The 26103-nt window shown below is 39.3% G+C and overlaps 1 protein-coding gene and 1 long non-coding RNA gene across 4 annotated transcripts in view; both read right to left on the bottom strand.

Moving 5' to 3' along the window:
* Positions 1–352: 352 nt before the first annotated feature.
* On the bottom strand, positions 353–5349 carry LOC121864258. The gene is made up of 3 exons (XR_006088573.1): positions 4980–5349; positions 2156–2243; positions 353–1518 (listed from the first exon to the last, which is right to left on the bottom strand). It is a non-coding gene; the product is annotated as an uncharacterized LOC121864258 (long non-coding RNA).
* A 10920-nt stretch (positions 5350–16269) lies between these two features.
* Positions 16270–26103, bottom strand: part of LOC121864257 (phosphatidylinositol 3-kinase regulatory subunit alpha-like) — a 168140-nt gene continuing 158306 nt past the window's right edge. For all 3 annotated transcript variants that reach the window (XM_042363336.1, XM_042363335.1, XM_042363337.1), the window contains 7 exons: positions 25543–25827; positions 24904–25114; positions 24196–24321; positions 23087–23863; positions 22719–22968; positions 22205–22344; positions 16270–17264 (listed from right to left, as the gene is read on the bottom strand). In XM_042363336.1, the coding sequence (XP_042219270.1) occupies positions 17081–17264; positions 22205–22344; positions 22719–22968; positions 23087–23863; positions 24196–24321; positions 24904–25114; positions 25543–25827 (1973 nt within the window). In that variant the 3' untranslated portion in view covers positions 16270–17080. The remainder of the gene's footprint in view (positions 17265–22204; positions 22345–22718; positions 22969–23086; positions 23864–24195; positions 24322–24903; positions 25115–25542; positions 25828–26103) is intronic.

Below are 26103 nucleotides of genomic sequence, written 5' to 3'. Positions count from 1 at the left end.
GGAGTATAAAAGATGTCAAATTTATTCAGGTTTATTTGATTATGAACATGTATTGTATAATGAGCCAATATTATATTCCCTTTCTCTACAAGTTCCAACCATTACACAATATATCTACCCTATTTTAATCTGTGTGGCTTGACTCGAGGCTTACTTATACGTTCTTAAATATTTTACTGTACTTTAATATTTTCTCATTTCTTAATTGTATACATAAATCTGTGCTTAATAAGATGGTGGTCATGAAGGTGTGGGCTGTGGGATGGTTAACAGTACAGTAGAGAACAGTAGCCGAGGCCATCTTGCCTTCACATCTGGTACATCGATCTTTTACACCAACCACCTGCAATGAGATTTGTATGTAGATTAGTCTTAATTAACATTAATGTATCACTAATACACAACATTTACACCAAATTTCTTGCATTCTATACTTGCATCTTTACATTTATCCATACACTTGAGCACCCTCCTATAACACCTTACACCTGAGCACCAACATTCCTGCTCTTATGGCTGCAGCAGTCTTCTCACAGGCATCATCCACAACATTCCTTCGCAGTACATGCCATTTTACTCAAATTTATGACATTCACTTTCAACCGTTGTATGAGCACACCACCACCGCCGGTGCACGAGCGCCCCTCCACTGCCCAACGTACGAGTGCCCCAACCCTTCTCACAAAGCAAGTCACTCATTTTCATTCTTACATCGTGGTTTTTGGGATAGCCATACGAAGACATATGTAACTTAACTGGGGAGGCTGAATTAACATGTGTTACCTCTTGCTCAAGGTTGCTTCTGTCACTTCATCTACGTTGGCCTTCCAGTACATCATCTGTCACGTACAATATATTTCGAGTTATTAATGTAGAATGAAGGTGAAAAAGGCGATACCCTTCTACCAGCTGTATTTAAACAGACTCCAACTATACACAAGTTATCAAATTTTAATAATTTACAAAAGTCAATTTTATTTAACTTGAAAATTAACTTTCTGTATTCATGATCAGTAAACGTAAGTGGCTCATAAAATAGTTTGAATTAAGGTTCTTTAAATGTTTTGGACAAAAAAAAGGTTTTTATACAATAGATAGCTTAATACTGATTTGGTTCAGTCCAGGTTAGTTTAATCGAAGTTACGATGGTTAGGTTAGTAAAGTTAATTGAAACCCAACCACAACAACTTGCTTTACTTGCTATATTTACTACTACTAGTTTTCTCTAATAACCAATAGGCATATAGTCCTGTATATTTATACTTTCACTACAACGAATATTAATTTACTCTAATATCAGACTACCTTCAGTCCACACAGCCCTCCAACACAGTCAGCTAGGCCCCCCCCCCCCACTGCTCAGTGTAGGAGTCTAGTGTTGAGTGGATTATGGGATGACCGTACTAGCCAAGATATACAAGTAACTTAACTGATGAGGCTGAAGTAACATGCTGGATGTTAAATCTTGCTCTAGGTTCTGTCACTTCTCCACTGGCCTTCAAGTACATCAGCTGTCACCTGCAACATGTTTAAAGTTGCTATTTATGAAGAATAAATGTTAAACCTACAATATCCATCTACCACTTGACCACATATACTTAAACTGTCCACAAATTATCACTTATAGTTTACACGCCTCAAAATTAACTTTCTGTATTCGTGATCAGTAACACGAATGGCGGGTGAAATAAATTGAAATTTTGTTCTTCAATAAGTTTTTTAATATATTTACTGTATAATAGATAACTTAATACTGATTTGGTTCAGTCTAGGTTAGTTGCATTTAATCAAAGTTAGGCTGGTTAAGTTAGGTTAGTAAAGTTAGTCGAAACCCAACCACAACAACTTGCTTTACTGGTTACATTCACAACTAGACTACTACTAATTTTCTAATAACCAATAGGCATGCAATCCTGTATATTTATACGTAATGTTACTACAACTAATATTAATTTTACTATAAGATCAGTCTAAAGTCAGTCCACACAGTCCTCCAACACACACACAGTCCTCCAGAGCCCTCCATCAAACAATCAGCCAGCCAGCCCCCCCCCCCCTCTCCTCCCACGCACACCCCCTCCACTGCCCAGTGTAGTAGTAGTGTCGAGTGGTTTATGGGATGACCATACTAGCTAAGATATACAAGTAACTTAACTGATGAGGCTGAAGTAACATGCTGCTTGTTAAATCTTGCTCAAGGTTCTGTCACTTCAACATTGGCCTTCACGTACATCAGCTGACACCTGCAACATGTTTAAAGTTGTAATTTATGTAGAATGAAAATTAAACTAGCAACTTCCATCTACCACTAGACCACATGTACTTAACCTGTCCGCAACTTTTTTACATAAATCATTACCTCCACATTAGTTTACTCAAATTACTTCTCACCAACACCAATACAGTACTGTTACACAACTGTACAACACCTCTACACTGCTTCATGGACGATACACAAGGTTTACTACAGCTCTCTTACTAGACCTTCCCTCCCTTAAGTGTCCCCCTCGACAGCTTGGTTACACTTGATTTGAATGACAAATTTCACCACAACCACCTGCCCACCTCGTGTACAATTCCTTCATATGGGAACACAACCCTATCCCATACACCAGTCACCCCACCCCCAACCAGTATCCAACACGCCACACCCTCTCACAAAACGTTAAATGACACCACAACAATTCACACACACACCCACAACCCCACACAAAGAGTTAAATGACCACCAACACTCCTTCACAAAACATGAAAGGACATCATAGCAGGCTACACCCACCCACACCTTCACACAAAACGTTTAATTGACCTTTAAGAATAATACTGTGTAGAAGCTTCACTTCTCACTCGTGGTCTGTTGTCCCTAAATACTGCATCACACTTCACTTGACCTCATACTGCACCACACTTAACTTATGACCTCGTACTGCACCACACCAGTAACAGAGGTTTTTGTACTGTAGTTGGATCTGTAGTCATTCCTTGATCTGAAGAGAAAAAGATTCACCAGCACATTGTAATACGTAGTTTGGCTAAGGTTAAATTGATCTTCAGCTGAAATAAGCTGGGAATGAATCTTCAGGCGAGCCAAACATTTTTACATTTTCCATAGGTTAATTAGATGGTCGCTGCCTTATTTACCAATGCATTTTAACGGTGTCTTTATATACTGTACATCTTAACATATATTTTAGGAACCCGGCTTTTTTTTTTACAAGTAGACCTCTAGGTTACGTTACGCTGTTAGGTTAGTTTGGGTGCTTTTTGGTTGTTGAGCAATGTGTTTTTCCGTTGGTAAAATCCAGGGTTGTCCACTTTCAAAAAAATTACCAGGAATCCTTAATGTTACTGAAGTTAATATATGCTGTATTCTGAAACGTCTCGGCCTCTACCTTTCCTTACCCCGCCCGGCTCTCTACCTCACCTCACCCCGCCCGGCTCTCTACCTCCTCACCTCACCTCACCTCATCCCGCCCGGCTCTCTACCTCCCCACCACCTCACCCCACCTCCTGCCCCGCCCGGCTCTCTACTCACCTCACACCCTCCTGCCCCTGCCCAGCCCCGCCCGGCTCTCACCTCACCCTACCTCGCCCTGCCCGGCCCGGCTCCCTCACCTCCACCTACCTCGCCCCGCCCGGCCACTCTCACCTCCCCCTCCCATCTCTACCTCCCACCTCCCCTGGCTCTCTCACCTCCACCCCACCCAGCCCGGCCTCCCCACCTCACCCGCCCCTACCTCACCTCACCCCGCCCCGCCCGCCCGGCTCTCTACCTCACCTCCCCTGCCCGGCTCTCCCTCACCTCACCTCACCCCGCCCGGCTCTCTACCTCACCTCACCTCACCCCGCCCGGCTCTCCCCTCCTCACCCCGCCCCTCCCCTCTCTACCCACCTACCTGCCCCTCCCGCCTCCGCCCGGCTCTCCTCACCCACCTCACCCCTCTCCCACCTCCCACCCACCTCCGCCCAGCTCTCACCCCTCACCCCGCCTCACCTCACCCCCACCCCGGCTCTCACCTCCCCTCCCCGCCCGGCTCTCCTACCTGCCTCACCCCGCCTCTACCCCACTCCCACCCCTGCCCGGCTCTCTACCCACCTCCACCTCACCCCGCCCGGCTCTCTACCTCCCCCTCCACCCCGCCCGCTCTACCCTCCTTCACCCCACCCACCTGCCCGCCCCCACCCTCACCTCCGCCGGGCTCTCTACCTCGCCTCCTCACCCCGCCCGGCTCTATCTCGCCTCACCCCGCCCGGCTCTCTACCTCGCCTCACCTCACCCCGCCCGGCTCTCAACCTCACCTCGCCTCGCCCGGCTCCCTGCCCCGCCAAAACCCGTAACAAATTCTGTTTCAACTCCCAGAAATCGTAGCTATAGAGTAAACAAAGAACTAGCCAGTACAAAATATATATTAATTCCGCAAAAAATTCGTTATACTTATGTTGAACCTAGTCATTGCAGCGCAAATTTTCAATGCTGAATACAGTGGTGGAGATGACCGTTTGGGGAAATGCGTAATTATGGAGTTATGACCACCCGGTTCCGCCAAAAGTGGGTTAATTATTACGTAAATACTGATGTACGGTTTACGCTCGTTACCCGCCACCGGCTTGTAGTTTAGGCTCGTTTGTCATGGCTCATTTGGCGGTATATTTGCCTAAAACATCAAAAAATTACTGGTTAGACGTTAGAGAAACACTTAATATAATACTAAACCATATTAATGTATTTGTTAAGCTGCAAAGTAAGTACCCTAGGCCTTACAGCCCAGTGAAACTTGGGGATACGACCCTAGGAGGCAAGTGAACTGCAACAACCGGCTGGCAAGTTTTTTTTTTTACTGAAATCAGCATTTATTACGCCATAATTAAGTATATTGAACACTGCCCAAAATAATAACCATTTCTTTTGGCCATTTTGACTGTAGATAGTCAGGGAAAAAATTTACACGTATATAATGGAGACGAGGTGCGTAGCTTACCTGCTTGTCAGCTGCAGCCAGTGAGTGGGGAGCGGTCGGTGAAGAATGGGCCGAAAATGGGTTGGTCGAGACTTTATATATGAAGGTTGAGAGTGACGTCACGAAGCTTCATTGAATCATTTTGATGATTCATTGAAACATTCGAAGCTTTGAACATGAATATACGCTAAAATACCTAAAAACGTCAAATTTATGGCCCAATTTCACTTTTGATTAACTTTTAGAATATAATACAGCGAAAATAGTGTCCCATAACGAAAAAACTAAAAACAGAAAAAAGGAAAAGAAGAGAGAAATGCTGGGACTCGAACTCGGGTCTCAATGATAATCTACTTCGTAAAATTAGGTAACATTTCCCAAAAAGTCGATAATCTACTTCCCCTAAAAGTCAATAATCTACTTTCCCGAAAAGTAGATAATCTACTTTTCGGGAAAGTAGATATCCCATTTTCTATGATACAAATTTCCCGTTTTCTATGATAAGTAGATAACCAACTTTCCCAGCAAGTAGATATTTCCCATTTTCTGTGATACACATTTCCCGTTTTGTATGATAATCTACTTCGGAAAATTAGGAAATATTTCCCCAAAAGTCGATAATCTACTTCCCCGAAAAGTCGATAATCTACTTTTTGGGAAAGTAGATAACCAACTTTAACGGAAAGTAGATATTTCCCATTTTCTATGATAAAAATTTCTCGTTTTCTATGAAAAGTAGACAACCAACTTTCCCAGAATATAGATATTTCCCATTTTCTGTGATACAAATTTCCCGTTTTCTATGATAATCTACTTCGAAAAATTAGGTAATATTTCCTAAAAAGTCGATAATCTACTTCCCCGAAAAGTCGATAATCTACTTTCCGAAAAGTAGAAAATCTATTTTCCCGGAAAGTAGATTTGTCCCATTTTTTATGATATAAATTTCCCGTTTTCTATGATAATCTACTTCGCAAAATTAGGTAATATTTCCCCAAAATTCGATAATCTACTTCCTCTAAAAGTCGATAATCTACTTTCCGAAAAGTAGAAAATCTACTTATCGGGAAAGTAGATAACCAACTTTCCCGGAAAGTAGTTATTTCCCATTTTCCATGATAAATTTCCGTTTTCTATGACAATCTAATTTTCGAAAAATTATGTATCTACTTTCCTGAAAAGTAGATATTTCCTGTTTTATATATATATATATATATCTTGATAAAATCACACGGGAAAAGGGAAATAACGGAGCACCTTAGCTTTCGTCTTTGTTTTTGTTACGACCCTTGGCCTCTTAGGGTTTAACAAAATCACAAATTCAACTTCTCTTTGTATAACAGGTCCAAGGAATAGATCCCACCAAAATCATCACCTCATTACTATGGGGTATAGTGAAATACATGCAGTATGTACAAAAATAAACAAATACAAATTAAATCTGATCAATTAAATGACTCAACCGAGTGACAAAATAATGAACATAAAAGTAAAGACTTATTTAGTCTAGAAACTACGATGACCAACGTGGTCTATCCACCACACGTTTCTGCTAGTGCAGACTGCTGTGGTGCTTATGAAGATTAGTAGGGTCACTACCTAGTGACCAGACCATTGTGGACACTCACTGTCCCCTAGGGACTTGATCTCACCCCCCTCTACTGTATATATATGCCTTGTTATGTATTTCTCCTTAGTCTGTACTCACCCCTGAAGATGTGAATTACACGAAAGCGCTTGGGAACTAAGTGTTTTCTTGTGGTTATCAGCATATATATATATATATATATATATATATATATATATATATATATATATATATATATATATATATATATATATATATATATATATATATATATATATATGAACAAACAGGAATCCGATGCTCTGTTCATTTGAGGGATAATAAGCATTGCAATGACTGGGATAATGCCTCCTCAATATTACCTTGTAAATCAATTGACAGTAGGAACTAGTCTCATTAAACATACCGAATCCGTCAACATGAATTTGAGTAATGGTATGTACAAACTGGATAATTTCGTAATTAACAAGATTTGTAACCAGGTGAGAAGGTTGGGTCAGCTTACCCTCAGTCTGTACTCACCCCTGAAGATGTGAATTACACGAAAGCACTTGGGAACTTCGTCTTTTCTTCTTTCCTTGTGGTTATCAGCATGTACCTGGATCACGCGCACCCACAGTGGTTTGCTTGCATATATATATATATATATATATATATATATATATATATATATATATATATATATATATATATATATATATATATATATATATATATATATATATATATATATATATACTTATTTTTTAACAAATAACGGAGCTACTGTAGTGTGTGGTCTACAGAGCTGGTGCTACTACTGTATAGTATGTGGTCTAACAGAGCTGGTGCTACTGTAATATGTGGTCTACAGAGCTGGTGCTACTGAAGTATGTGGACTACAGAGCTGGTGCTACTGTAGTATGTGGTCTACAGAGCTGGTGCTACTGTAGTATGTGATCTACAGAGCTGGTGCTACTATAGTATGTGGTCTACAGAGCTGGTGCTACTATAGTATGTGGTCTATGAGCTGAAGTTGTGTTCACCAGAATAATTACACTGTAGCATCCATGAACCTAACCTAACCAAGGTTATGTTATGTTAATGGATGCTTTAGTGTAAATATCCCGGTAGACACAACTCCAGCTCGGTGATGCCACAGTCATCTGCTGGTGGTGGTGGAGATGCCTCATTCATGTGGTGGTGTAGCCTCAGTCACCTGGTGACGGTGGTGGTAACGTAGCCTCAGTCATCTGGTGGTGGTGGTGGTGATGCCTCAGTCATCTGGTGGTGGTGGTGTAGCCTCAGTCACCTGGTGATGGTGGTGGTAATGTAGCCTCAGCCATCTGGTGTTGTTGGTGGTAATATAGCCTCCTGTCATCTGGTGGTGGTGGTGTAGCCTCCTGTCATCTGGTGGTGGTGATATAGCCTCCTGTCATCTGGTGGTGTTGGTGATGTAGCGTCAGTTATCTGGTGTTGTTGGTGGTAATACAGCCTCAGTCATCTGGTGGCGGTGGTGGTGGTGGTGATGTAGCCCCCTGTCATCTGTGGTGGTGATGTAGCCTCAGTCATCTGGTGGTAGATGTAGCCTCGTGTCATATGATGGTGGTGGTGATGTAGCCTCGTGTCATCTGGTGTTGGTGGTGGTAATGTAGCCAGTCATCTGGTGTTGGTGGTGGTAATGTAACGTCAGTCATCTGGTGGTGGTGGGAATGTAGCCTCAATCATCTGGTGGTAGTGATGTAGCCTCAGTCATCTGGTGGTAGTGGTGTAGCCACAGTCATCTGGTGTTGGTGGTGGTGATGTAGCCTCAGTCATCTGGTGTTGGTAATGTAGCCTCAGTCCTCTGGTGATGGTGGTGATGTAGCTTCAGTTATCCAGTGGTGGTGGTGATGTAGCCCCTGTCATCTGGTGGTGGTGGTGGTCATCTGATAGTGGTGGTGATGTAGCCTCGTGTCATCTGGTGGTGGTGATGTGCCTCAGTCATCTGGTGTTGGTAATGTAGCCTCTGACATCTGGTGGTGGTGGTGATGTACCTCGTTTATCTGGTGGTGGTGATGGTGTAGGTGGTGTGGTGATGGTGGTGATGTAGCTTCAGTCATCCAGTGGTGGTGGTGATGTAGCCTCCTGTCATCTGTTGGTGGTGGTGGTCATCTGATAGTGGTGGTGATGTAGCCTCGTGTCATCTGGTGGTGGTGATGTAGCCTCAGTCATCTGGTGTTGGTAATGTAACCTCAGTCATCTGGTGGTGGTGGTGATGTACCTCGTTTATCTGGTGGTGGTGATGGTGTAGGTGGTGGTGATGTAGCCTCAGTCATCTGGTGATGGTGGTGATGTAGCTTCAGTCATCCAGTGGTGGTGGTGATGTAGCCTCCTGTCACCTGGTGGTGGTGGTGGTAGTCATCTGATAGTGGTGGTGATGTAGCCTCGTGTCATCTGGTGATGGTGATGTAGCCTCAGTCATCTGATGGTGGTGGTGATGTAGCTTCCGTCATCTGGTGGTGGTGGTGGTCATCTGATAGTGGTGGTGATGTAGCCTCGTGTCATCTGGTGGTGGTGATGTAGCCCCAGTCATCTGGTGGTGGCAAAACGCCTGGACAAACTAAAATTAAAACGCTCTACCACCCCCATTGACTTACCAATGAAACTCTTCAAGGAGTTCTCCCCGGAGCTTGCTAAACCCCTATGCTCCATCATCAATGCTTCTCTCAGTGAAGCCAGATGCCCAGCTGACTGGAAGACCTCTTATGTATCACCAGTGCCCAAGTCAACCAGCCCACAATCCTTAAATCAGCTACGACCTATTGCAATCACCCCAATACCCAGCCTAATCTGTGAAAGTTTTGGGTTCGACTGGGCTTATGCTGATATTGCAGGAGTCGTAGACCCTCAGCAATTTGGCAACATGAAAACTTCCTCCACCACTCACTGTCTTGTCAGCTTTCTCGATTACATATACCGCCATCTCGAGAAACGAAAACGTCTGTAGCTGTCGCCTTCATTGATTTCTACCAAAGCATTCGACCTAGTCGACCACAATAAATCATCAACAAAGCTATTGACCCGGGCTTCGGAGAAGTCTTGTACCATGGCTTACAGACTTCTCAGTGACCGACGCCAAGCTGTACGCCTGAGGGCTGTTCCACCTTTCAGTCACTCACCTGTGGCGTCCCCAAGGCACCAAGATGGGACCACTGCTTCCTTATGCTCATCAATGATGCCCTAAGAGAAACCCCTGCTCGCTGGAAATATGTCGACGACTCCACCATTGGGATCAGCGTCAACAATTCTGCTCCCGACTATACCGCCCTTCAAGATTTATTGAACAGTCTCCAAAACTGGGCCACCAACAACCATGTCACCATCAACCACACCAAGACCATGGTTATGCACATCAACCTCTCCTCCGACATTGTCCCACCTCCTTCCATTACTCTAGGTCCGAACACACTCCAGGTTGTAGATTCCACGAAGTTCCTCGGCGTCACCATAGACAACAAACTAAATTGGAAACCACACGTCAGTGAAGTTGTCAAATCCTCCAGTTCCGTCTCCACCTCCTCCGCCGACTCAAGTCCCTCGCAGTTCCTGCACCCGAGCTTCTCAGTGTTTACACAACATTCATACTTCCCAAGCTCACCTATGCCTCCCCCACGTGGTCTTCCTCCCTAAATGCCACACACAACCAGAAACACCTAGAAAAAGTGCAAAAGAGGGCATGCAAGATTATTCTCTCCCCTTCCTACTCCACATATCAAGAAGCTCAACACACTGACCCTTTCGACTCTCACTGACCATCACCACGACCTCATCTGCAAATTTGGTAAGAAGCTTCTACACCATCCTCGACACCAGCTCCTACTACCACCTGAGATCCCTAGCCCGAGAATTGCTGTTCGACACCACAACCGCATCCAGCCCATGCGTGAACGAACTGATCGCTATAAGAACAGCCCAGTCCCAACCATTGTAAAAATTATCAATAACTTGTAATAAACAAGTGTATTCACTCCCAGTAAACACTACTCCTTGCACTGTTACTATGTTGAAATGAACTGTAGTTTGAGCTTTTCCCCATCTAGTTATTATATATCTTATTTGTATCACTTATGTTACTTTCAATAAACCGTTAATTATTATTATTATTATTATTATTATTATTATTATTATTATTATTATTATGTAGCCTCAGTCATCTGGTGGTGGTGGTGGTGGTGATGTAGCCTCCTGTCATCTGGTGGTGGTGGTGGTCATCTGATAGTGGTGATGTAGCCTCGTGTCATCTGGTGGTGGTAATGTAGCCTCAGTCATCTGGTGGTGGTGGTGATCATCTGATAATGGTGGTAATGTAGCCTCGTGTCATCTGGCGGTGGTGGTGATGTAGCCTCGTGTCATCTGGTGTTGGTGGTGGTAATGTAGCCTCAGTCATCTGGTGTCGGTGGTGGTAATGTAACATTAGTCATCTGGTGATGGTGGTGGTGATGTAGCCTCCTGTCATCTGGTGATGGTGGTGATGTAGCCTCCTGTCGTGTGGTGGTGGTAATGTAGCCTCAATCATCTGGTGTTGGTGGTGGTAATGTAGCCTCAGTCATCAAGTGGTGGTAGTGATGTAGCCTCCTGTCATCTGGTGGTGGTCATCTGATAGTGGTGGTGATGTAGCCTCGTGTCATCTGGTGGTGGTGGTGATGTTGCCTCGTGTCATCTGGTGTTGGTGGTGGTATTGTAGCCTCAGTCATCTAGTGTTGGTAATGTAACGTCACTCATCTGGTGTTGGTGGTAATCATATGATAGTGGTGGTGGTGGTGATGTAGCATCCTGTCATCTGGTGGTGGTGGTCATCTGATAGTGGTGATGTAGTCTCGTGTCATCTGGTGGTGGTGGTGATGTAGCCTCGTGTCATCTGGTGTTGGTGGTTGTTATGTAGCTTCAGTCATCTGGTGTTGGTAATGTAACGTCAGTCATCTGGTGGTGGTGGTGGTGATGTTATCATTAGTCATCTGGTGGTGTTGATGTAGCCTCAGTGATCAGGTGGTGGTGGTAATGTAGCCTCAGTTATCTGGTGGTGGTGATGTAGTCTCAGTCATATGGTGGTCACCTGGTGGTGTTGGTAGTGGTTATGTAGCCTCAGTCATCTGGTGTTAGTGATGGTAATGTAGCCTCAGTCATCTGGTTGGTGGTGGTGATGATGATGTAGCCTCCTGTCATCTGGTGGTGGTGGTGATGTAGCCTCCTGTCATCTGGTGGTGGTGGTGGTAATGTAGCCTCAGTCGTGCAGTGGTGGTGGTGATGTAGCCTCAGTCATCTGGTGATGTTTGACCGTGGGGTCTTTTGGATATTGTTGTATTAACCTTGGCATCTATTAGATTTTGTTGGCTTGAAATCGCCATGTGTACAACACATGTGGGGGAACTGCAGGGCAGTGTACTCGGATCGTTGTTGTTTGCTTGTTTCAAAATTATATACAGTACTAGAAACTATACACTCCTCCATTCAAATGGTTGTGGACAATGCTAAGCTATTAAGCAAAATGAAGAACCAAATAGACTGTGAAGAGTTATAGAAAGATCTATCAGCTACAGCAGTGGTCAAAGGAATGGCATTATGGTTGTTAAAATTCATTGTCATGAATGTATGACCAATTTTTTTGGAGAGAATTGTGAGCTCTTGGTCCAATTTGCGACTCTTGAGATGGCACCGAATGTGAGCTCATTCAAGACCAGACTTTACGAACACTGGCACAAGTACAGATACATTCAGGAGCCAGTACATGCCCAATACTGTACTTGCCAACTGTGCATAACAGAGATGTGACCGATTGGCTATCGCCCTAGCAGTTAACAAGCAGACAAGTGGCAAAGAGGATAAAGTGTGTGTGTGTGTGTGTGTATGTGAGGAAGTATGTGTTGAGGCGGGGAGGAGTTGGAGATGAGGGAGAGATATCGTGGTCTGTTTCTCATAAGGCTTTTCAGAATTGTATTGTTCACTCATAAAGTTGAATTACTGTTATTCTGTCTGGTATCCGAGATACACCACTGTCAATTGACTGAAAACGTAGAAAGATTTTCCCAATTTAACTCTATTTAGTAACTTAAAGTTACTGATACAATTTAACAACTATTATATTTAACCTTATTAAGATTTCTTTAGATGATAATAGTTTAACTGATAGTTCTCAACAACTCAATTGGTAACCTTCAATTACGATTGGAAGGGTGAAATTTTCAACGTGTCTTGACCTTGGCTCTGATGGCTGATACCACCCGCTCTTCTAGGTACACTTCACTTCACTTTTCACACAGGATGGATCGATTTTATTATTTTTTTCATGTGCAGTAATGTATACATTGTATTGCCTTGAAAAATAAGATATTTTGCCCTTTGGACATATGACAATTTTTCGTAAAGGGGGAGGGGATGTAAATAATATGCAAGTCGTTACTTGATTGTGTTCCAGTTTTGCCAAGTGTTCCTTCTTATCTGCAACAATTTGTTTTCAATTTCTTTTGCTGCCGATACATTTTTCTTAGTAACAATAATTATTTTTTTCGGTACTAATATTGTCTTTTGGGGGAACACTGATCCTTACGGAGAAGGCTTGTACAAGGCTGAAAAGAGTTGCACCCCCTAGTGCCAATTTTTTTTTATCCCTATTAAGACATCGTGGTGTGCACTTCCATAGAAATGATTTCTTCTTGCCAAGATGGATCCATAATTTTATTTAAGAAATGGTCTTACAACCACTGTCCTTCTAGGGAGACCACCTACGGTGCTTTCCAAAGTGGTTGGGCAGCAGACTATTTCCCCACCCCCTTTCTTATATGTTTAAGCCATGATTGGAATACTGTATCAAATATATGTCACCCTTGGGGCTGTGGGTTTTTTTTTAAGATAAACTGACGGCAAGAAAAAACATGGAATCTTTAGTAATAAACTTTCTCATATAATTTTTGCTTAGAATTAATCTTTCCTCTCTTGGATAGATTTTAGTAGAAAAATAACATAAGTACATCATTTCCAATTCAGTGTTTAAGCATAAACTTTTTTTGCCTTATGCCTAGCTACACCAGTTTTGAACAGTATTTGAAGATCCAATAGAAATCGTGTACCTGTATTGTATATTCCACCAAGCAACTTTCTGTGGATACGCATTTCTAACAAAGTTCGCAAGCTAACATAAAAATTAAATACCGTAAGTCATTGTACTGCAATTCCAAATTTTCTTGACTAGTCTTAGAACAATTTCAAGAATTTGAGATACAGTACTCCCATTATGGTTTACTGATGCACAGTTGTCTCCACATGAATGTACCACAACTTGGGAGAGTGAGAGGACTTGGGTACAAAATGTGGCAAGGCAGTGTCATAGTCAGGGCTCAATGAATGTCATGAAACTAAAATTAACCCATTTGTGTTAAGATACTAACAATAAAGGAGGTAAACGAACCCTGTAAAACGTTTTATGTAGCATTGTTGTGTAGCCACAACCGAGTGACTAGGAAACTATGGGGAACCAGCAAACAGGGTATACCACAGTTTCGCACCCATAGTGTGACGCTGCATTGCAACACCTCGTAAATGTTCTCCCACACACACCTAGGCCGTGGTACATTCATGTGAAGGCTACTATACATTGTTCCACTCGATTTAGGACACTGCAAGACTGGAAATTTTATGCAATTTTCTACATTGCATTTCAAAATAAAGCATCTTTTGACTTTAATAAAATTTATGGGCGAGCCAGCAAAACATTTAAAAATTACAGAAAAATTATGAAGTTATTTCTCATTCTCCTCAGTAATGTATTGAACATTGGCTAATGTGTGACTGCCAAGCTAACTGGGAAAATCAAATTTTATCATTCAACAAAGAATGTCATTTACTGAACTGTTTGTAATCAAATCTGGATTAGATAAACCTACATTAGACTAGTCCTTACTGTACCTGTATAAACTAAAATTTTGCTTCTTTTATAATCAGCAAAATGGAAATATTTGCTATGTTTTAATCAGAGCAAAATTATAAGCTATAGCATATGTTTCTGAACCCCACATGGGACAATGCATGGGCACACTACAATAAGTTTTTAAGTTCTTTTCTTCCCATTTGAAAAATGTTCACCCCCCCTTTAACGAAACAATATAAATTAAGCAGAAGAGGATGAACAAAATACACCTTTGACCAAAGAGCACTTTATTGACTTCTTTTCCCTGTGTAGCATGGGAGGGAAGGTGACAAGCGACAAGGAGGGGTAGTGGTTGTGTGGCCAAGTCATGACTACCTGCCTTGGCACACAACTGCCCAAGCCACACACCACAGTTATCACATTGTGCAGCCACCAACCCTCATACCACCTGCCCACTGCAACCTAATTCACCGGGCTCAAGACGAGTCTCTTATAGCAGTCTTGAACCATTTCTATAATATATTTATATATATTTATATATATATATATATATATATATATATATATATATATATATATATATATATATATATATATATATATATATATATATATATATATATATATATATATATATATATATATATATATATATGGTTCAATGGGCATGTAATAATAAGGCAAGATGGCTAGATGATGATGAAAACAAATGAACCACTCAGTCTCTCAACTGTTAAATGATAAATACAGAGCACACAGGCAAGGACAGGAACCTTTCAGCTATGCAGTTATTATTATTTTTTAATTGTGATTTAAGAAGACTAGTTCTGCAACATATCAGATCATTAAGTAGAAAGTGATCCAAGCTCAATATCTAACCCATGGCTGACCTATCAAATACAGATATTACTTAGTGGAAGACAGTGTTTATAAATATAATGAGGTGTAGAAACGATCCATACAATATATATATATATATATATATATATATATATATATATATATATATATATATATATATATATATATATATATATATATATATATATATATATATATATATATATATATATATATATATATATATATATATATATATATATATATATATATATATATATATATATATATATATATATATATATATATATATATATATATATATATATATATATATATATATATATATATATATATATTTATATATATATATATATATTTATATATATATATATTTATATATATATATATATATATTTACATATATATGTTATATATATATATATATATATATATATATATATATTTATATATATATATATATATATATATATATATATTTATATATATATATATATATATTTTATATATATATATATTATATATATAATCTAAGTACAGTATGCACTTGAACATAGCACAAATGAATGACATATAAACAATTTTAATGTATGAAAAATTCTATACTTAAAAATTACAAAAATGAGATGAAACTTTAGTTTATGAATAAAAACATGGTGTAGCATGTGGCTTGGGATATCTGGCGACTAGAGTTGACTTGGATACCCCTCTGTTCCAAGTCTTTGTCTCTAGTTACAGCACTTACGTGTCTGTTTTTCTTTTTATTAATGCTTATATCACACTTGCAAGAGTTTTTATGTCTGATTTGGTGTCACCTGTTAAAAGGACTTGCTGGATATATTCTGCTCAGTCATAACTGGAATGCAGTAACTTCTCTTAACCTCAATAACTTCTGTCACACATATTGATATCCAACACTAATACATTATCCCTTGTCTGAATAGGAGATCTTGACAATCTTTGGAAACAAAGAATAATCAGTTCTTCACAGCACATTTCATAGTATCAAATATTAACACAGAATATGTGTAGTCTATCTGTTAATATTATTTAAAATATCAACTATTTTAAAACAATATAGGTTATGGGGTTTATCAAGCATTGACAGCAAAATATTTGCAATGGATTATTGTCTTTGGCCTCACGAAAACAACATATGTATGGGTAGCCTCGTTGTTAAGGGGTTCTACCCGTACTTTGATCACTCGATACTAAACTCTGTAGGATGTGACAATGTCACTTTGAAACAACTTGCCTTTGCTAGTCCTGAAACTATTTTGTACCACAGAGTAAAAAATGAGGCTCCACAAAACTGCTACCAGAATTCATTCAGCTAACATTGCATATATTCTTAATATAATAACTTAAATCTGTCTGACTGCATTGTATAGTCACTGAGAGAAGTCTGGTAGTAGCTGTAGAGGGGCAAAATGGCCTTCAGCCATGAAACACCATGTGCAGAGGTGCAACAGACCATGTCCAATGCTTTAAAATAAGTTCTGCAAATTAAAGCCATCACATGTATTTTGCAGAATGCATATCATATACTATCCATGACATTCCTGGCAACAGTCACTGGTTTCCTGAGAAGAGGTCCACTCTATATATACAACTCAGTTATTTCCATTGGTATTCATGGCAATCATAAAAATCCACATCACTGCCCTTTTCTTTCATTAGCTAAGCACTGAATCACCAGCAGAATAGCCGTGGTTGGGTTTGTATACACCAAGTTGAAGTTTTCCAACAACCTGATCAATTTCTTGTTCCCTGATAACCTTATGGTTGTTACTAGCTATTCATTAGGGCTGGGTATCTAAGAGGAGTGTTGAGCAGGTCATTGTGCATGAGTAGGGAGTTCTCAGAATAGTGCCTAACCAACTCTCTTAGTGTTGGGTAGATCAAAAATGGCTCTGCAAACCCAAAACCTTGTCCTCCTTCGTATATTCTACAATGTTGCACTTCCTTGTTACATCTGGAAAAAAATCAAGATAAGGTGTAAACATACATTGCATAAACAAACTTGCTTGCAAGTACTGATAAAGAATAAATAAAACCGAAACACGCATGTAGTGTAATGATAACTTAACAAGGTTGTACCTCTCTAGTCCGGCAACCTCGGGACCTGACCAGTGCCGGACCATGGAAATTCACCCTCGAAACACCCTACATAAAGCATAAAAACATAAGATATGACATAAATAAATAAGAAAAAGTAATACTTCTCACACAAGCTCTGTACTGATGCACCTTTATCTAATTTCTGCAATAGTTCAACCTTTTCCTGGATAGATAGTGACTTGTGCTAAGCTTGGGGACATTCTTGCTGTTTATCCCAAATTTGCCAGCCCACACTGATTAGTCTTAGAATGTGACTTCCAATGCATATGAACCACTGTCTTGCATGGCAGTGAACAGTGACATCACCCACATGACTGACCTATATATACCAAGAATATGATGTATTTCTTTGTGTATGAACCACTGTCTTGCATGGCAGTGAACAGTGACATCACCCACATGAATCTGATATATAGAAGGGTAGTCTTGAGTACTTCAGCCAGTCACTCACCCCCCCCTCCCCCCAAAAAAAATTAATTTGTGTTCAATATTGAAGTCCAGTTGAAAAAGGTTAGACTGTACTGTAGTTCCATAGAAACAATTTAAATACAGAAAGCTTGAGCTTATGTTTTATGTCAATAGATAAACCATGTAACTGCATGGTCTCAAAGTTTCATGCAATGCTGTGCACTTCTCAAAGAATACAATACTTTTGTGCCATCAGATTAAATGGGAAAGAACTGTCAGTTGCAATACAATTTCAAAAATTAGAAACTATGATATGGGTAGTACTGTACTGACAAACCAAATTTTACAAATTCATGATAAGAACAATAAGTGAAGATTCAATGGCCTTGATGAGAAGGCAACCGGTCAAAGAAGCTTACTAGCATCCATTCCATTTTTTTAAATAAGCTTCTCGGCTAAGACAGCAAAATGAACACAGTCTACAGCACAGTATACGAGGCGCTCAGCATTAGAAGAGGGTGAAGTACCACCCTGGGCAAAATGAGTTTTTTTATGGATATCACTAATTTCACCATTCCTCTACATGTTGGCTAGAATAGAAATATATGGTTGAAAGTCCTTCAAAAAATAATGTGTCATTTCGCCTCGGGCCGGGAGCTACGTATCTGGCTGCTGGCTCAGTAAATGAAGGTGAGAGGAGCACGAGCCAATGACAGCGTACCTCCTGTGGACCATACCCCGAGCCAGCCAATCACAATGGATTTCCCTTGCTACGTCACAGCTCCTCAACCAATCCGCGTGCCCAGACGCTGCCTCCTTGTTAGTTTTGGCGTGTTATAGCACAAGGCAATTCATTGTACTTTCTATTTTTGATAACTTTTCGGCATAACATTGACTTAATCGCGTTCCACGGGTGAAAAGCGCTGTGCAATGTCTGCGCGATTTTAGAGCAAGACTAGAGTTAGGCCAGGCCTTCAGGAGCCCTAAATCCTGAGCGTGTGTTTAGTGACAACGACAGTGCTCACGTGGACACCCCAACCATGAATGGTGATAGTGATTTTGGTGGTGAATTTAGTGGTGATTATGGTGATGCAAGTGCTACTGGCGATGGTGCAGGTGACGTGCGTGAGAATGTTGGTGACTAGCTACTTGAAGTTAGGGAGCCTAGTGTTGGTGGTGGAGCACCACGTGATGCAGATTGCAGGGGTTAGAAGCATACCCCCAACCCAAGGCCCTATCGGGGAAAAAAAAGGGGGGGGGGGATGAGACAAGAGGGTTGATTAGTGGGCACAGGAGGTTGCCAAGAGTAAACGTAATTTGATTGTGACGAGGCATCGTTATGCACACTCCTCAGGATTTACGTAACTTCAACTTACTATGATCTTCAGGGATATTAAATGAAGGAACTAAACAAAGTAAGATTGTAATACTATTATTATAATACAATGAACTGTTATTACCAAAGATTATGCAAACTTTCTCCACCTTTGTACACACACTACAATATTATAATTAACAATATTATAAATTTAATAGAGACGAAAGATAAATACATATATATATATATATATATATATATATATATATATATATATATATATATATATATATATATATATATATATATATATATGTATGTATGTATATATATATATATATATATATAATATATATATATATATATATATATATATATATATATATATATATATATATATATATATATATATATATATATATATATATATATATATATATATATATATATATATATTTGGGGGGTGTGTGTGTGTGTAAGAAGTGTTGTTTGTGGTGATCATTAACTTATTTTACAGTATTAGCCCACAATAATAAGAAAATTTTGCAGAAAAACGCTATTATTGTTGTTTTGAAGATCAAACAACTGTACATCATGGGTAGTTATTCTCATCCAACTCGCGATAAAATAATAACCATTCACAGTACTAACTTCCTGTTTTCACAGTTCGCTAGGAGAGAGATTGAGCTGCACGAAAAAAACAAAAATAATGAACCCTCTAGCTTAAAACAATACAGTTATGGTTGTTTGAACCTCGAAAAACTTTAAACGCGTTTTTCTCCGCTTTTTAAATTTGGCGCGTCACCCCCTTCTAATGCTGTGTGCCTCATATGAAAGTGTGCAGAATATATTAAAAGTTGTGAAATATAAATTGTTAACAATTATATCGTACATACCGTATATACTCGTCTATAACCCCCCCTCGTTTATAGGTCGACCCTGATTTTTTGACCAAGAAATCGTTAATTTACGATATTCCTCGTTTATAGTTCAACCCATGTTTTTGAGGGAAATGGAACAACAAAACCTTCACTAAAAACGCTCTACGTCCTATAAACTGAGGCTCGCCGTGCATGAAACATGAGTGCTGAAGGCAAATTGTTTACCATTTATTATTAAGACACTTTACACTGAAACATGGGTAGTTTCAACAAAAATATTGTATATTTCCATTCAAGTCAATTAGGAGGGAATATTATTGTAATACAACAGTTTTTTAACCAAACCATTCGAAAAGCGATTACGGTAACATCTTTTGAACGAAAGAAAGCGAAAGTCATTGCTTTCATCACGATTTTATCCCACTTTCCATTGTAATACGCACGTAATTTCAGCAAAAATATTACATTTCCGTGAATGTATTATATCAAGCACAGTATGAATAGAATATCATTGTAATATAACAGAATATAAACCGAAAACTATTAAAAAACGAGTAACATCTCAAGAACAGAAGCTTAGGTAAAGTCTTTTGTTTTCGTCAAGTATTTTATCCTATTTTACATTGAAATACATCACGTTTCAGCAAAACTACTATTTATTTCCGAGAATATATTCATTCAGGCGCAGTTTAGGTAAAATATACGTGTGATGTAATAGTTTTTTAACTGAAAACGATTTGAAAAACACGTACCCTGTAGCCCTGTTCAAGGAGAGGACTGGGAGAAGCTGTTGGGTGCTGCAGACGATGACAAGGAAAATGATTTTGATGGATTTTAATGAAAATATTCAGAAATAAGGTATTGTAGTATTTATTCAAGTCAATTAGGATAGAATATTATCGTAATACAACAGTTTTTTAACTGAAAACCATTCGAAAAGCGATTACAGTAACATCTTTTGAATGAAAGAAAGCGAAAGTCATTGCTTTCGTCACGATTTTATCCCACTTTCCACTGTAATACATACGTCATTTCAGCAAAAATATTACATTTCCGTGAATGCATTATATCAAGCTCAGTATGACTAGAATACCATTGTAATATAACAATATTTTAACCAAAAACTATTAAAAAAACGAGTAACTTCTCTTGAACATCGGAAGGTTAGGTAAAATCTTTTGTTTTCGTCATGTATTTTATCCTATTTTACATTAAAATACATCACGTTTCAGCAAAACCACTATTTATTTCCGAGAATATGTTCATTCTGGCGCAGTTTAGGTAAAATATACGTGTGATGTAACGGTTTTTTAACTGAAAACGATTCGAAAAACACGTGTACCGTCTAGCTGATACAACTGGTGGTGCGTGATGCGTCATTGTAAACAATAGGAGGTTGAAGTAGATTACTGGGTATTATATTAAGTGTGAAATATCGAAAAGGTTTTTAATGCCGGTATTTTTTGTAGATCAATGAGAACTGTGATACCGTATATGATATGATAAGTTAGCCTGTGAGAACTGTGATACCGTATATATGATATGATAAGTTAGCCTGTGCTAAGAACTTCAACATAGACTACTGAAAGCACGTTGTAAGGTAAATTAGCCTATTGTAAGTTGGCGAGCTTCATTTACTGAAGGAACCGCACAACTTTTCATTACTAATTGGTACATATTTTACGTTTCCATTGTTTACCGGCAGTAAATGGTAAATATTTTTCATGTCTGAAGCTAAAAGTTGCTCCTCGCCCTTCTCATCATGCACGGGTTCAACCTAACAAAACTATTACGCATGTATAGGACGACCCCCAATTTTTTGCCTAAAAATTTGGTCTTAAAAACTCGAACTATACACGAGTATATACGGTATATCTAAGGAATTTATCTATGGCCCCAATAAAAGGTGTCTTCATTTGTTTTCCTAAGAGGCTATTAACACCAGTTAGTTTATAAAATTGAAGAACAAAAGTAAATTTTGGTTTGTATCATCCTTTTCCCCTTTAATTACATTAAAGCACATCGCTTTAAATTACATTTACTTAAGGCCCACACTTATATAATAAAACAGCACAGTAATGCCAAGCACATGTGGGCTGGATGTGGCCTATAGTTTGGCTACTCCTGCCCTACACCATCATCCAACAGTAAAGAAAGGAATGCTGTTCTCAAAGACAAATTACTTACGATATTGAGAGGGCATATCCTCCATTTTGGGCCATTCTTATGAGGAACGTTCCATCAGGTTTGTTGTGTAGCAGACTTGCAGCTCTCTCTCTTGAGCAAGAATCCACATGCCATAGGGCTGCATTATTCAGCTCTGGACACTGTAAGTACATAGTCAAGGTGTATTCATTTGTGGAAGTATTAATAATTACATAAATATTTGATACTGTATATGCTACATAGCAGAAATAATATTCTTCAACTGCTTACTGAACTTTATCAAAAGATATGAAAATAACAATGAAATGTCAAAATTCAAATGACAACAAACATTCTAAGTCCTTCCAAACTAATTCTGTTGAACTTTGCAACTACACACATAAATTACATAAACATTATGTAAAATTCTGCATCATCAGTATGAAGGATAAACAAATTCTCAGCATGTCAAGAGTGAATTTAGCACATGCATAAGATTTTCAAATACTGTACATTTGGGGATATAATAAGCAACTAAAAATATCAATCTACATACTGGCTGTTGAATTTCCGACTGGTCAAGCCACTGATCCATCATTTCAGCAGAGAGTCCTCGTGAGAGTAACAAATTCTTAAGATGATCCATTTGCTTTTCTAATTTCAAGACTTCCAACTTGAGACCAGTAGACTGGCGCTCTGCAGACAGGCACTCTCTCTTCATTGTGGAGAAATGATTATCTTGTTGATCGCGAGCCTCTTTAACGTTTTCTAGCCTCCCCAACAGTACTTGACGGTTGGTCAACAAACTGCAATAACAATCACATGTTAGACCGATTTTTCCTAAATTGGAACTTATTGCAACAAATTAGGAAAAAAAAATCAATTCAAGTGCCTTAAAATTAAAAGTTCTATAAGGTTACTTACTCATTAACTTCATGGGGTTGAGCTTCAATTCTGAACTTGTCATGGAGCTTGAGGTGGTCTTCAATCCACAACATTGTTTCAGTGAAGCCATCCAGGGCTTGCCGACTTAACTGCATATCCTGAGCTAGGGCCTGATGTTTTTCATAGGAGGTTTTATATTGAGTTGTTTTTGCAAGGTACTGCTTATTTAAGTCATTCAGCCGACCAAATATGTCCTCTAATCGCATTCTTTCAGTCTCGGACTCTTCCCCATGGAAGCGACTTACTGGATGTTTTAGCCTGACATCCAAAGCTTTATTGAACTGGATAAGGCTCTGTTGACAGCAGAAACTCACTAGTTCTACTACAGAATTGAAGTTATATGGCTCTGTGAATCCATACTTTCCATTGCAGTAACAGATTTTTATTAGTTTATTTGAACCTCCCTTACGCAATGTTAGAGTGTATTCATTATTTCCTGTTGATGCATCTCTAACCAGGAAAGTTCCATCTGGGGTATCCCTCATCAGAACATTTACATTTTCTCGTGATATGGTACCCCAATACCATTCAGCATCTTGAAGTGCCTTTGGTGCACTTGCTGGGATGTTCGAGCAATAAGATATAGGAGGAGATGGTGGGCTTGGTTCATCCACAATTGTGGTTACTGATGAACGAGGAGGCCTTGGTGGTAGAGCAGGTGCTGGTGCAAAAGCAGGGACCTTTTCACCCCAATCTACTTTCATCAGTAGCATCTCCACGACACGCATGTGGGCTTCAGTGTTACGAGCAAGCTCCCTATAAAAGGAAAAGAAATATATATATATATATATATATTTATCATGTACAGGTAATTATAAAAATGTAGTTTAACATGTGATCACCTACACATCATGCACAAGTTCATGTAATTCATTTATCCCTTTCCAAAAAACTTACACAATTAAGTATCTACAGTATTACAAATCAACAATGCATTATAAAAAAATAAAATAAAATCTATTTGTTCATCATTTACATTACCCTTTTTTGCAAAGTAACGGGGGGATATAAAGAAAAAATACAGTAGTGCCTGTATTACTAAATCCTAAATATTTTCATTAACTTAAAATACATAATACTGTACTTACACAATTTTTTCCCATGGTGGTCTTAGGAGTACATGACAGAGAGACTGAATAAGGAAAGTTGGTGGATCTAAGATGCCCCGTCCAACCTGGAGTTGACATAGTTGCAAGAAGTGGCTCATCAAAAACCTGAGAAAATTACAAAGTTGACAAAAACTTCTTTAAATGCTGAAAGTTCATACACTATACATATGTAATATACAAGGAGGTTGAATGGATGGAGGCGGTGTTCGCTGTGTATGTAACAGAGGCGTATGAAGCCAGGCCACCACCCTGGTCAGGGCAACAAGGCCATAGTTGCTGCAGCTACCTGAGAACAAGCGTTGGTTACAGATAACTCTGCAGGATTTATACTGTTGTTTTATTTATTATGCACATTATAGAGGGATCAACCAAGGAAGATGAAGTCACAGAGAAAAGCACTGCCATTTGGTAAAGGCATCAGTCACACTCAGTGACTTCACTTGAGACAGCAGGTGCCGCCTCCATACATTCAATCTCTTTGGTAATATAACAATTAACACCAAATTTATTTATCAACAAATGAATTCACGTGAAAGATAAAAAGCAGAAAAAAAAGAAAAAAAAATGTATCACGAGTACAGTACAGTATTTCAAATACCTAAACAGATAGATCTCACCACAACCACTAAGAAAAACTTATAAACATAGTACTGTACAGTAATGTAAGAAATTAAATACAGTACTTACTGCAAAGTGTAATAATGATGAGGAACAAGTTCCGTGACCATTTGAGACATACACTTGGCACATTGGTCATCATTATGGATACGAGCAGCTTCAATGAAGCGATCATAAAAAGTCTCGGGAATCACTGGTTCAGGGAGCTCTCGAAGATATCTCTTAATCAGGTACGCAATAACATGGGGCTCATATGCACCAAGGTCAACTTTGAACATATCTGAAATTATAAATGCAATTGTACATCAAAAAACGATGATGCCAAAGAAGAAATTTTAATATTACTTTATTTTAACATAAAACATTGTGTTCATTATACCAAACAATTTTCCATCCCAAAAATGTGATAATGCAAAACTTACAACCACAAGTTGCCGTACTATACTATTTCTGTGTCGGTACATGTACAATATTCTGTATTGCCAAAAAAAATGGGGGTGGGGCAAATTAATGGTACCAAAAGATATGAACCAGAAATTAATGGATAGAAGAGAACTGTACAGGAATCAATTGAAGGTCCTCCTCTTATTGGAACAACCTGCTTACCAATGGTGTAAGCCATGGCTTGCACTTTCATTCCTCACACTTATATGAGGGCTATTGGATAGAGTGTTCTATCATACTGTACTACTGTTTGTGTACACTAACCTTCATCACAGTCCTGTCTCAGCTGAGCCAATGTTTCCTGTTGGGGTGGTGTGCGGTACAAGCGATATGGATCTATGTTGGGATCACTCCTGGCACGGAATACAATTTCCTGACAACATCGCACAAGCAGATGTGGAGCTGGACTTTCTCCAGGAGTGAATTGTGTACACAAGCTCAAACCAAATACAGAGGAGAGTAATATGCGACGAAAGTATTTGGACGATTGTTTAACACATGGAGGCAATCCAGTGGCAGCACATGTGCGGTGGGCTATCAGTCCACAGTCTGGAAAATAGAATAATTCTATGTGAACTCTATTCTTACTAATAAAAACTAAAAATTTATACTCAGGGTTGGTTAGATGGGTACTCAACTATGAATTATTACACTATGTGGGTATTTGTAGGTGTACTTCCTCATGGCTCTCAACTTCATCCATTCATTCGAAATTTCCATCAATGCCAGGTTCTCCCATCATTCACATGTTCTGTTGCTTCTTGAATGTCGATCACTTATCCTTACATCTCCACTGTGGTTTTTCCCCTCTCCAACAATCCATTT

The sequence above is a fragment of the Homarus americanus genome, unplaced genomic scaffold (genome assembly GCF_018991925.1).
Source record: "Homarus americanus isolate GMGI-L3 unplaced genomic scaffold, GMGI_Hamer_2.0 scaffold26351, whole genome shotgun sequence".
Classification (NCBI taxonomy): domain Eukaryota; kingdom Metazoa; phylum Arthropoda; class Malacostraca; order Decapoda; family Nephropidae; genus Homarus; species Homarus americanus.
This window is presented reverse-complemented; position numbering and strand designations above follow the sequence as displayed.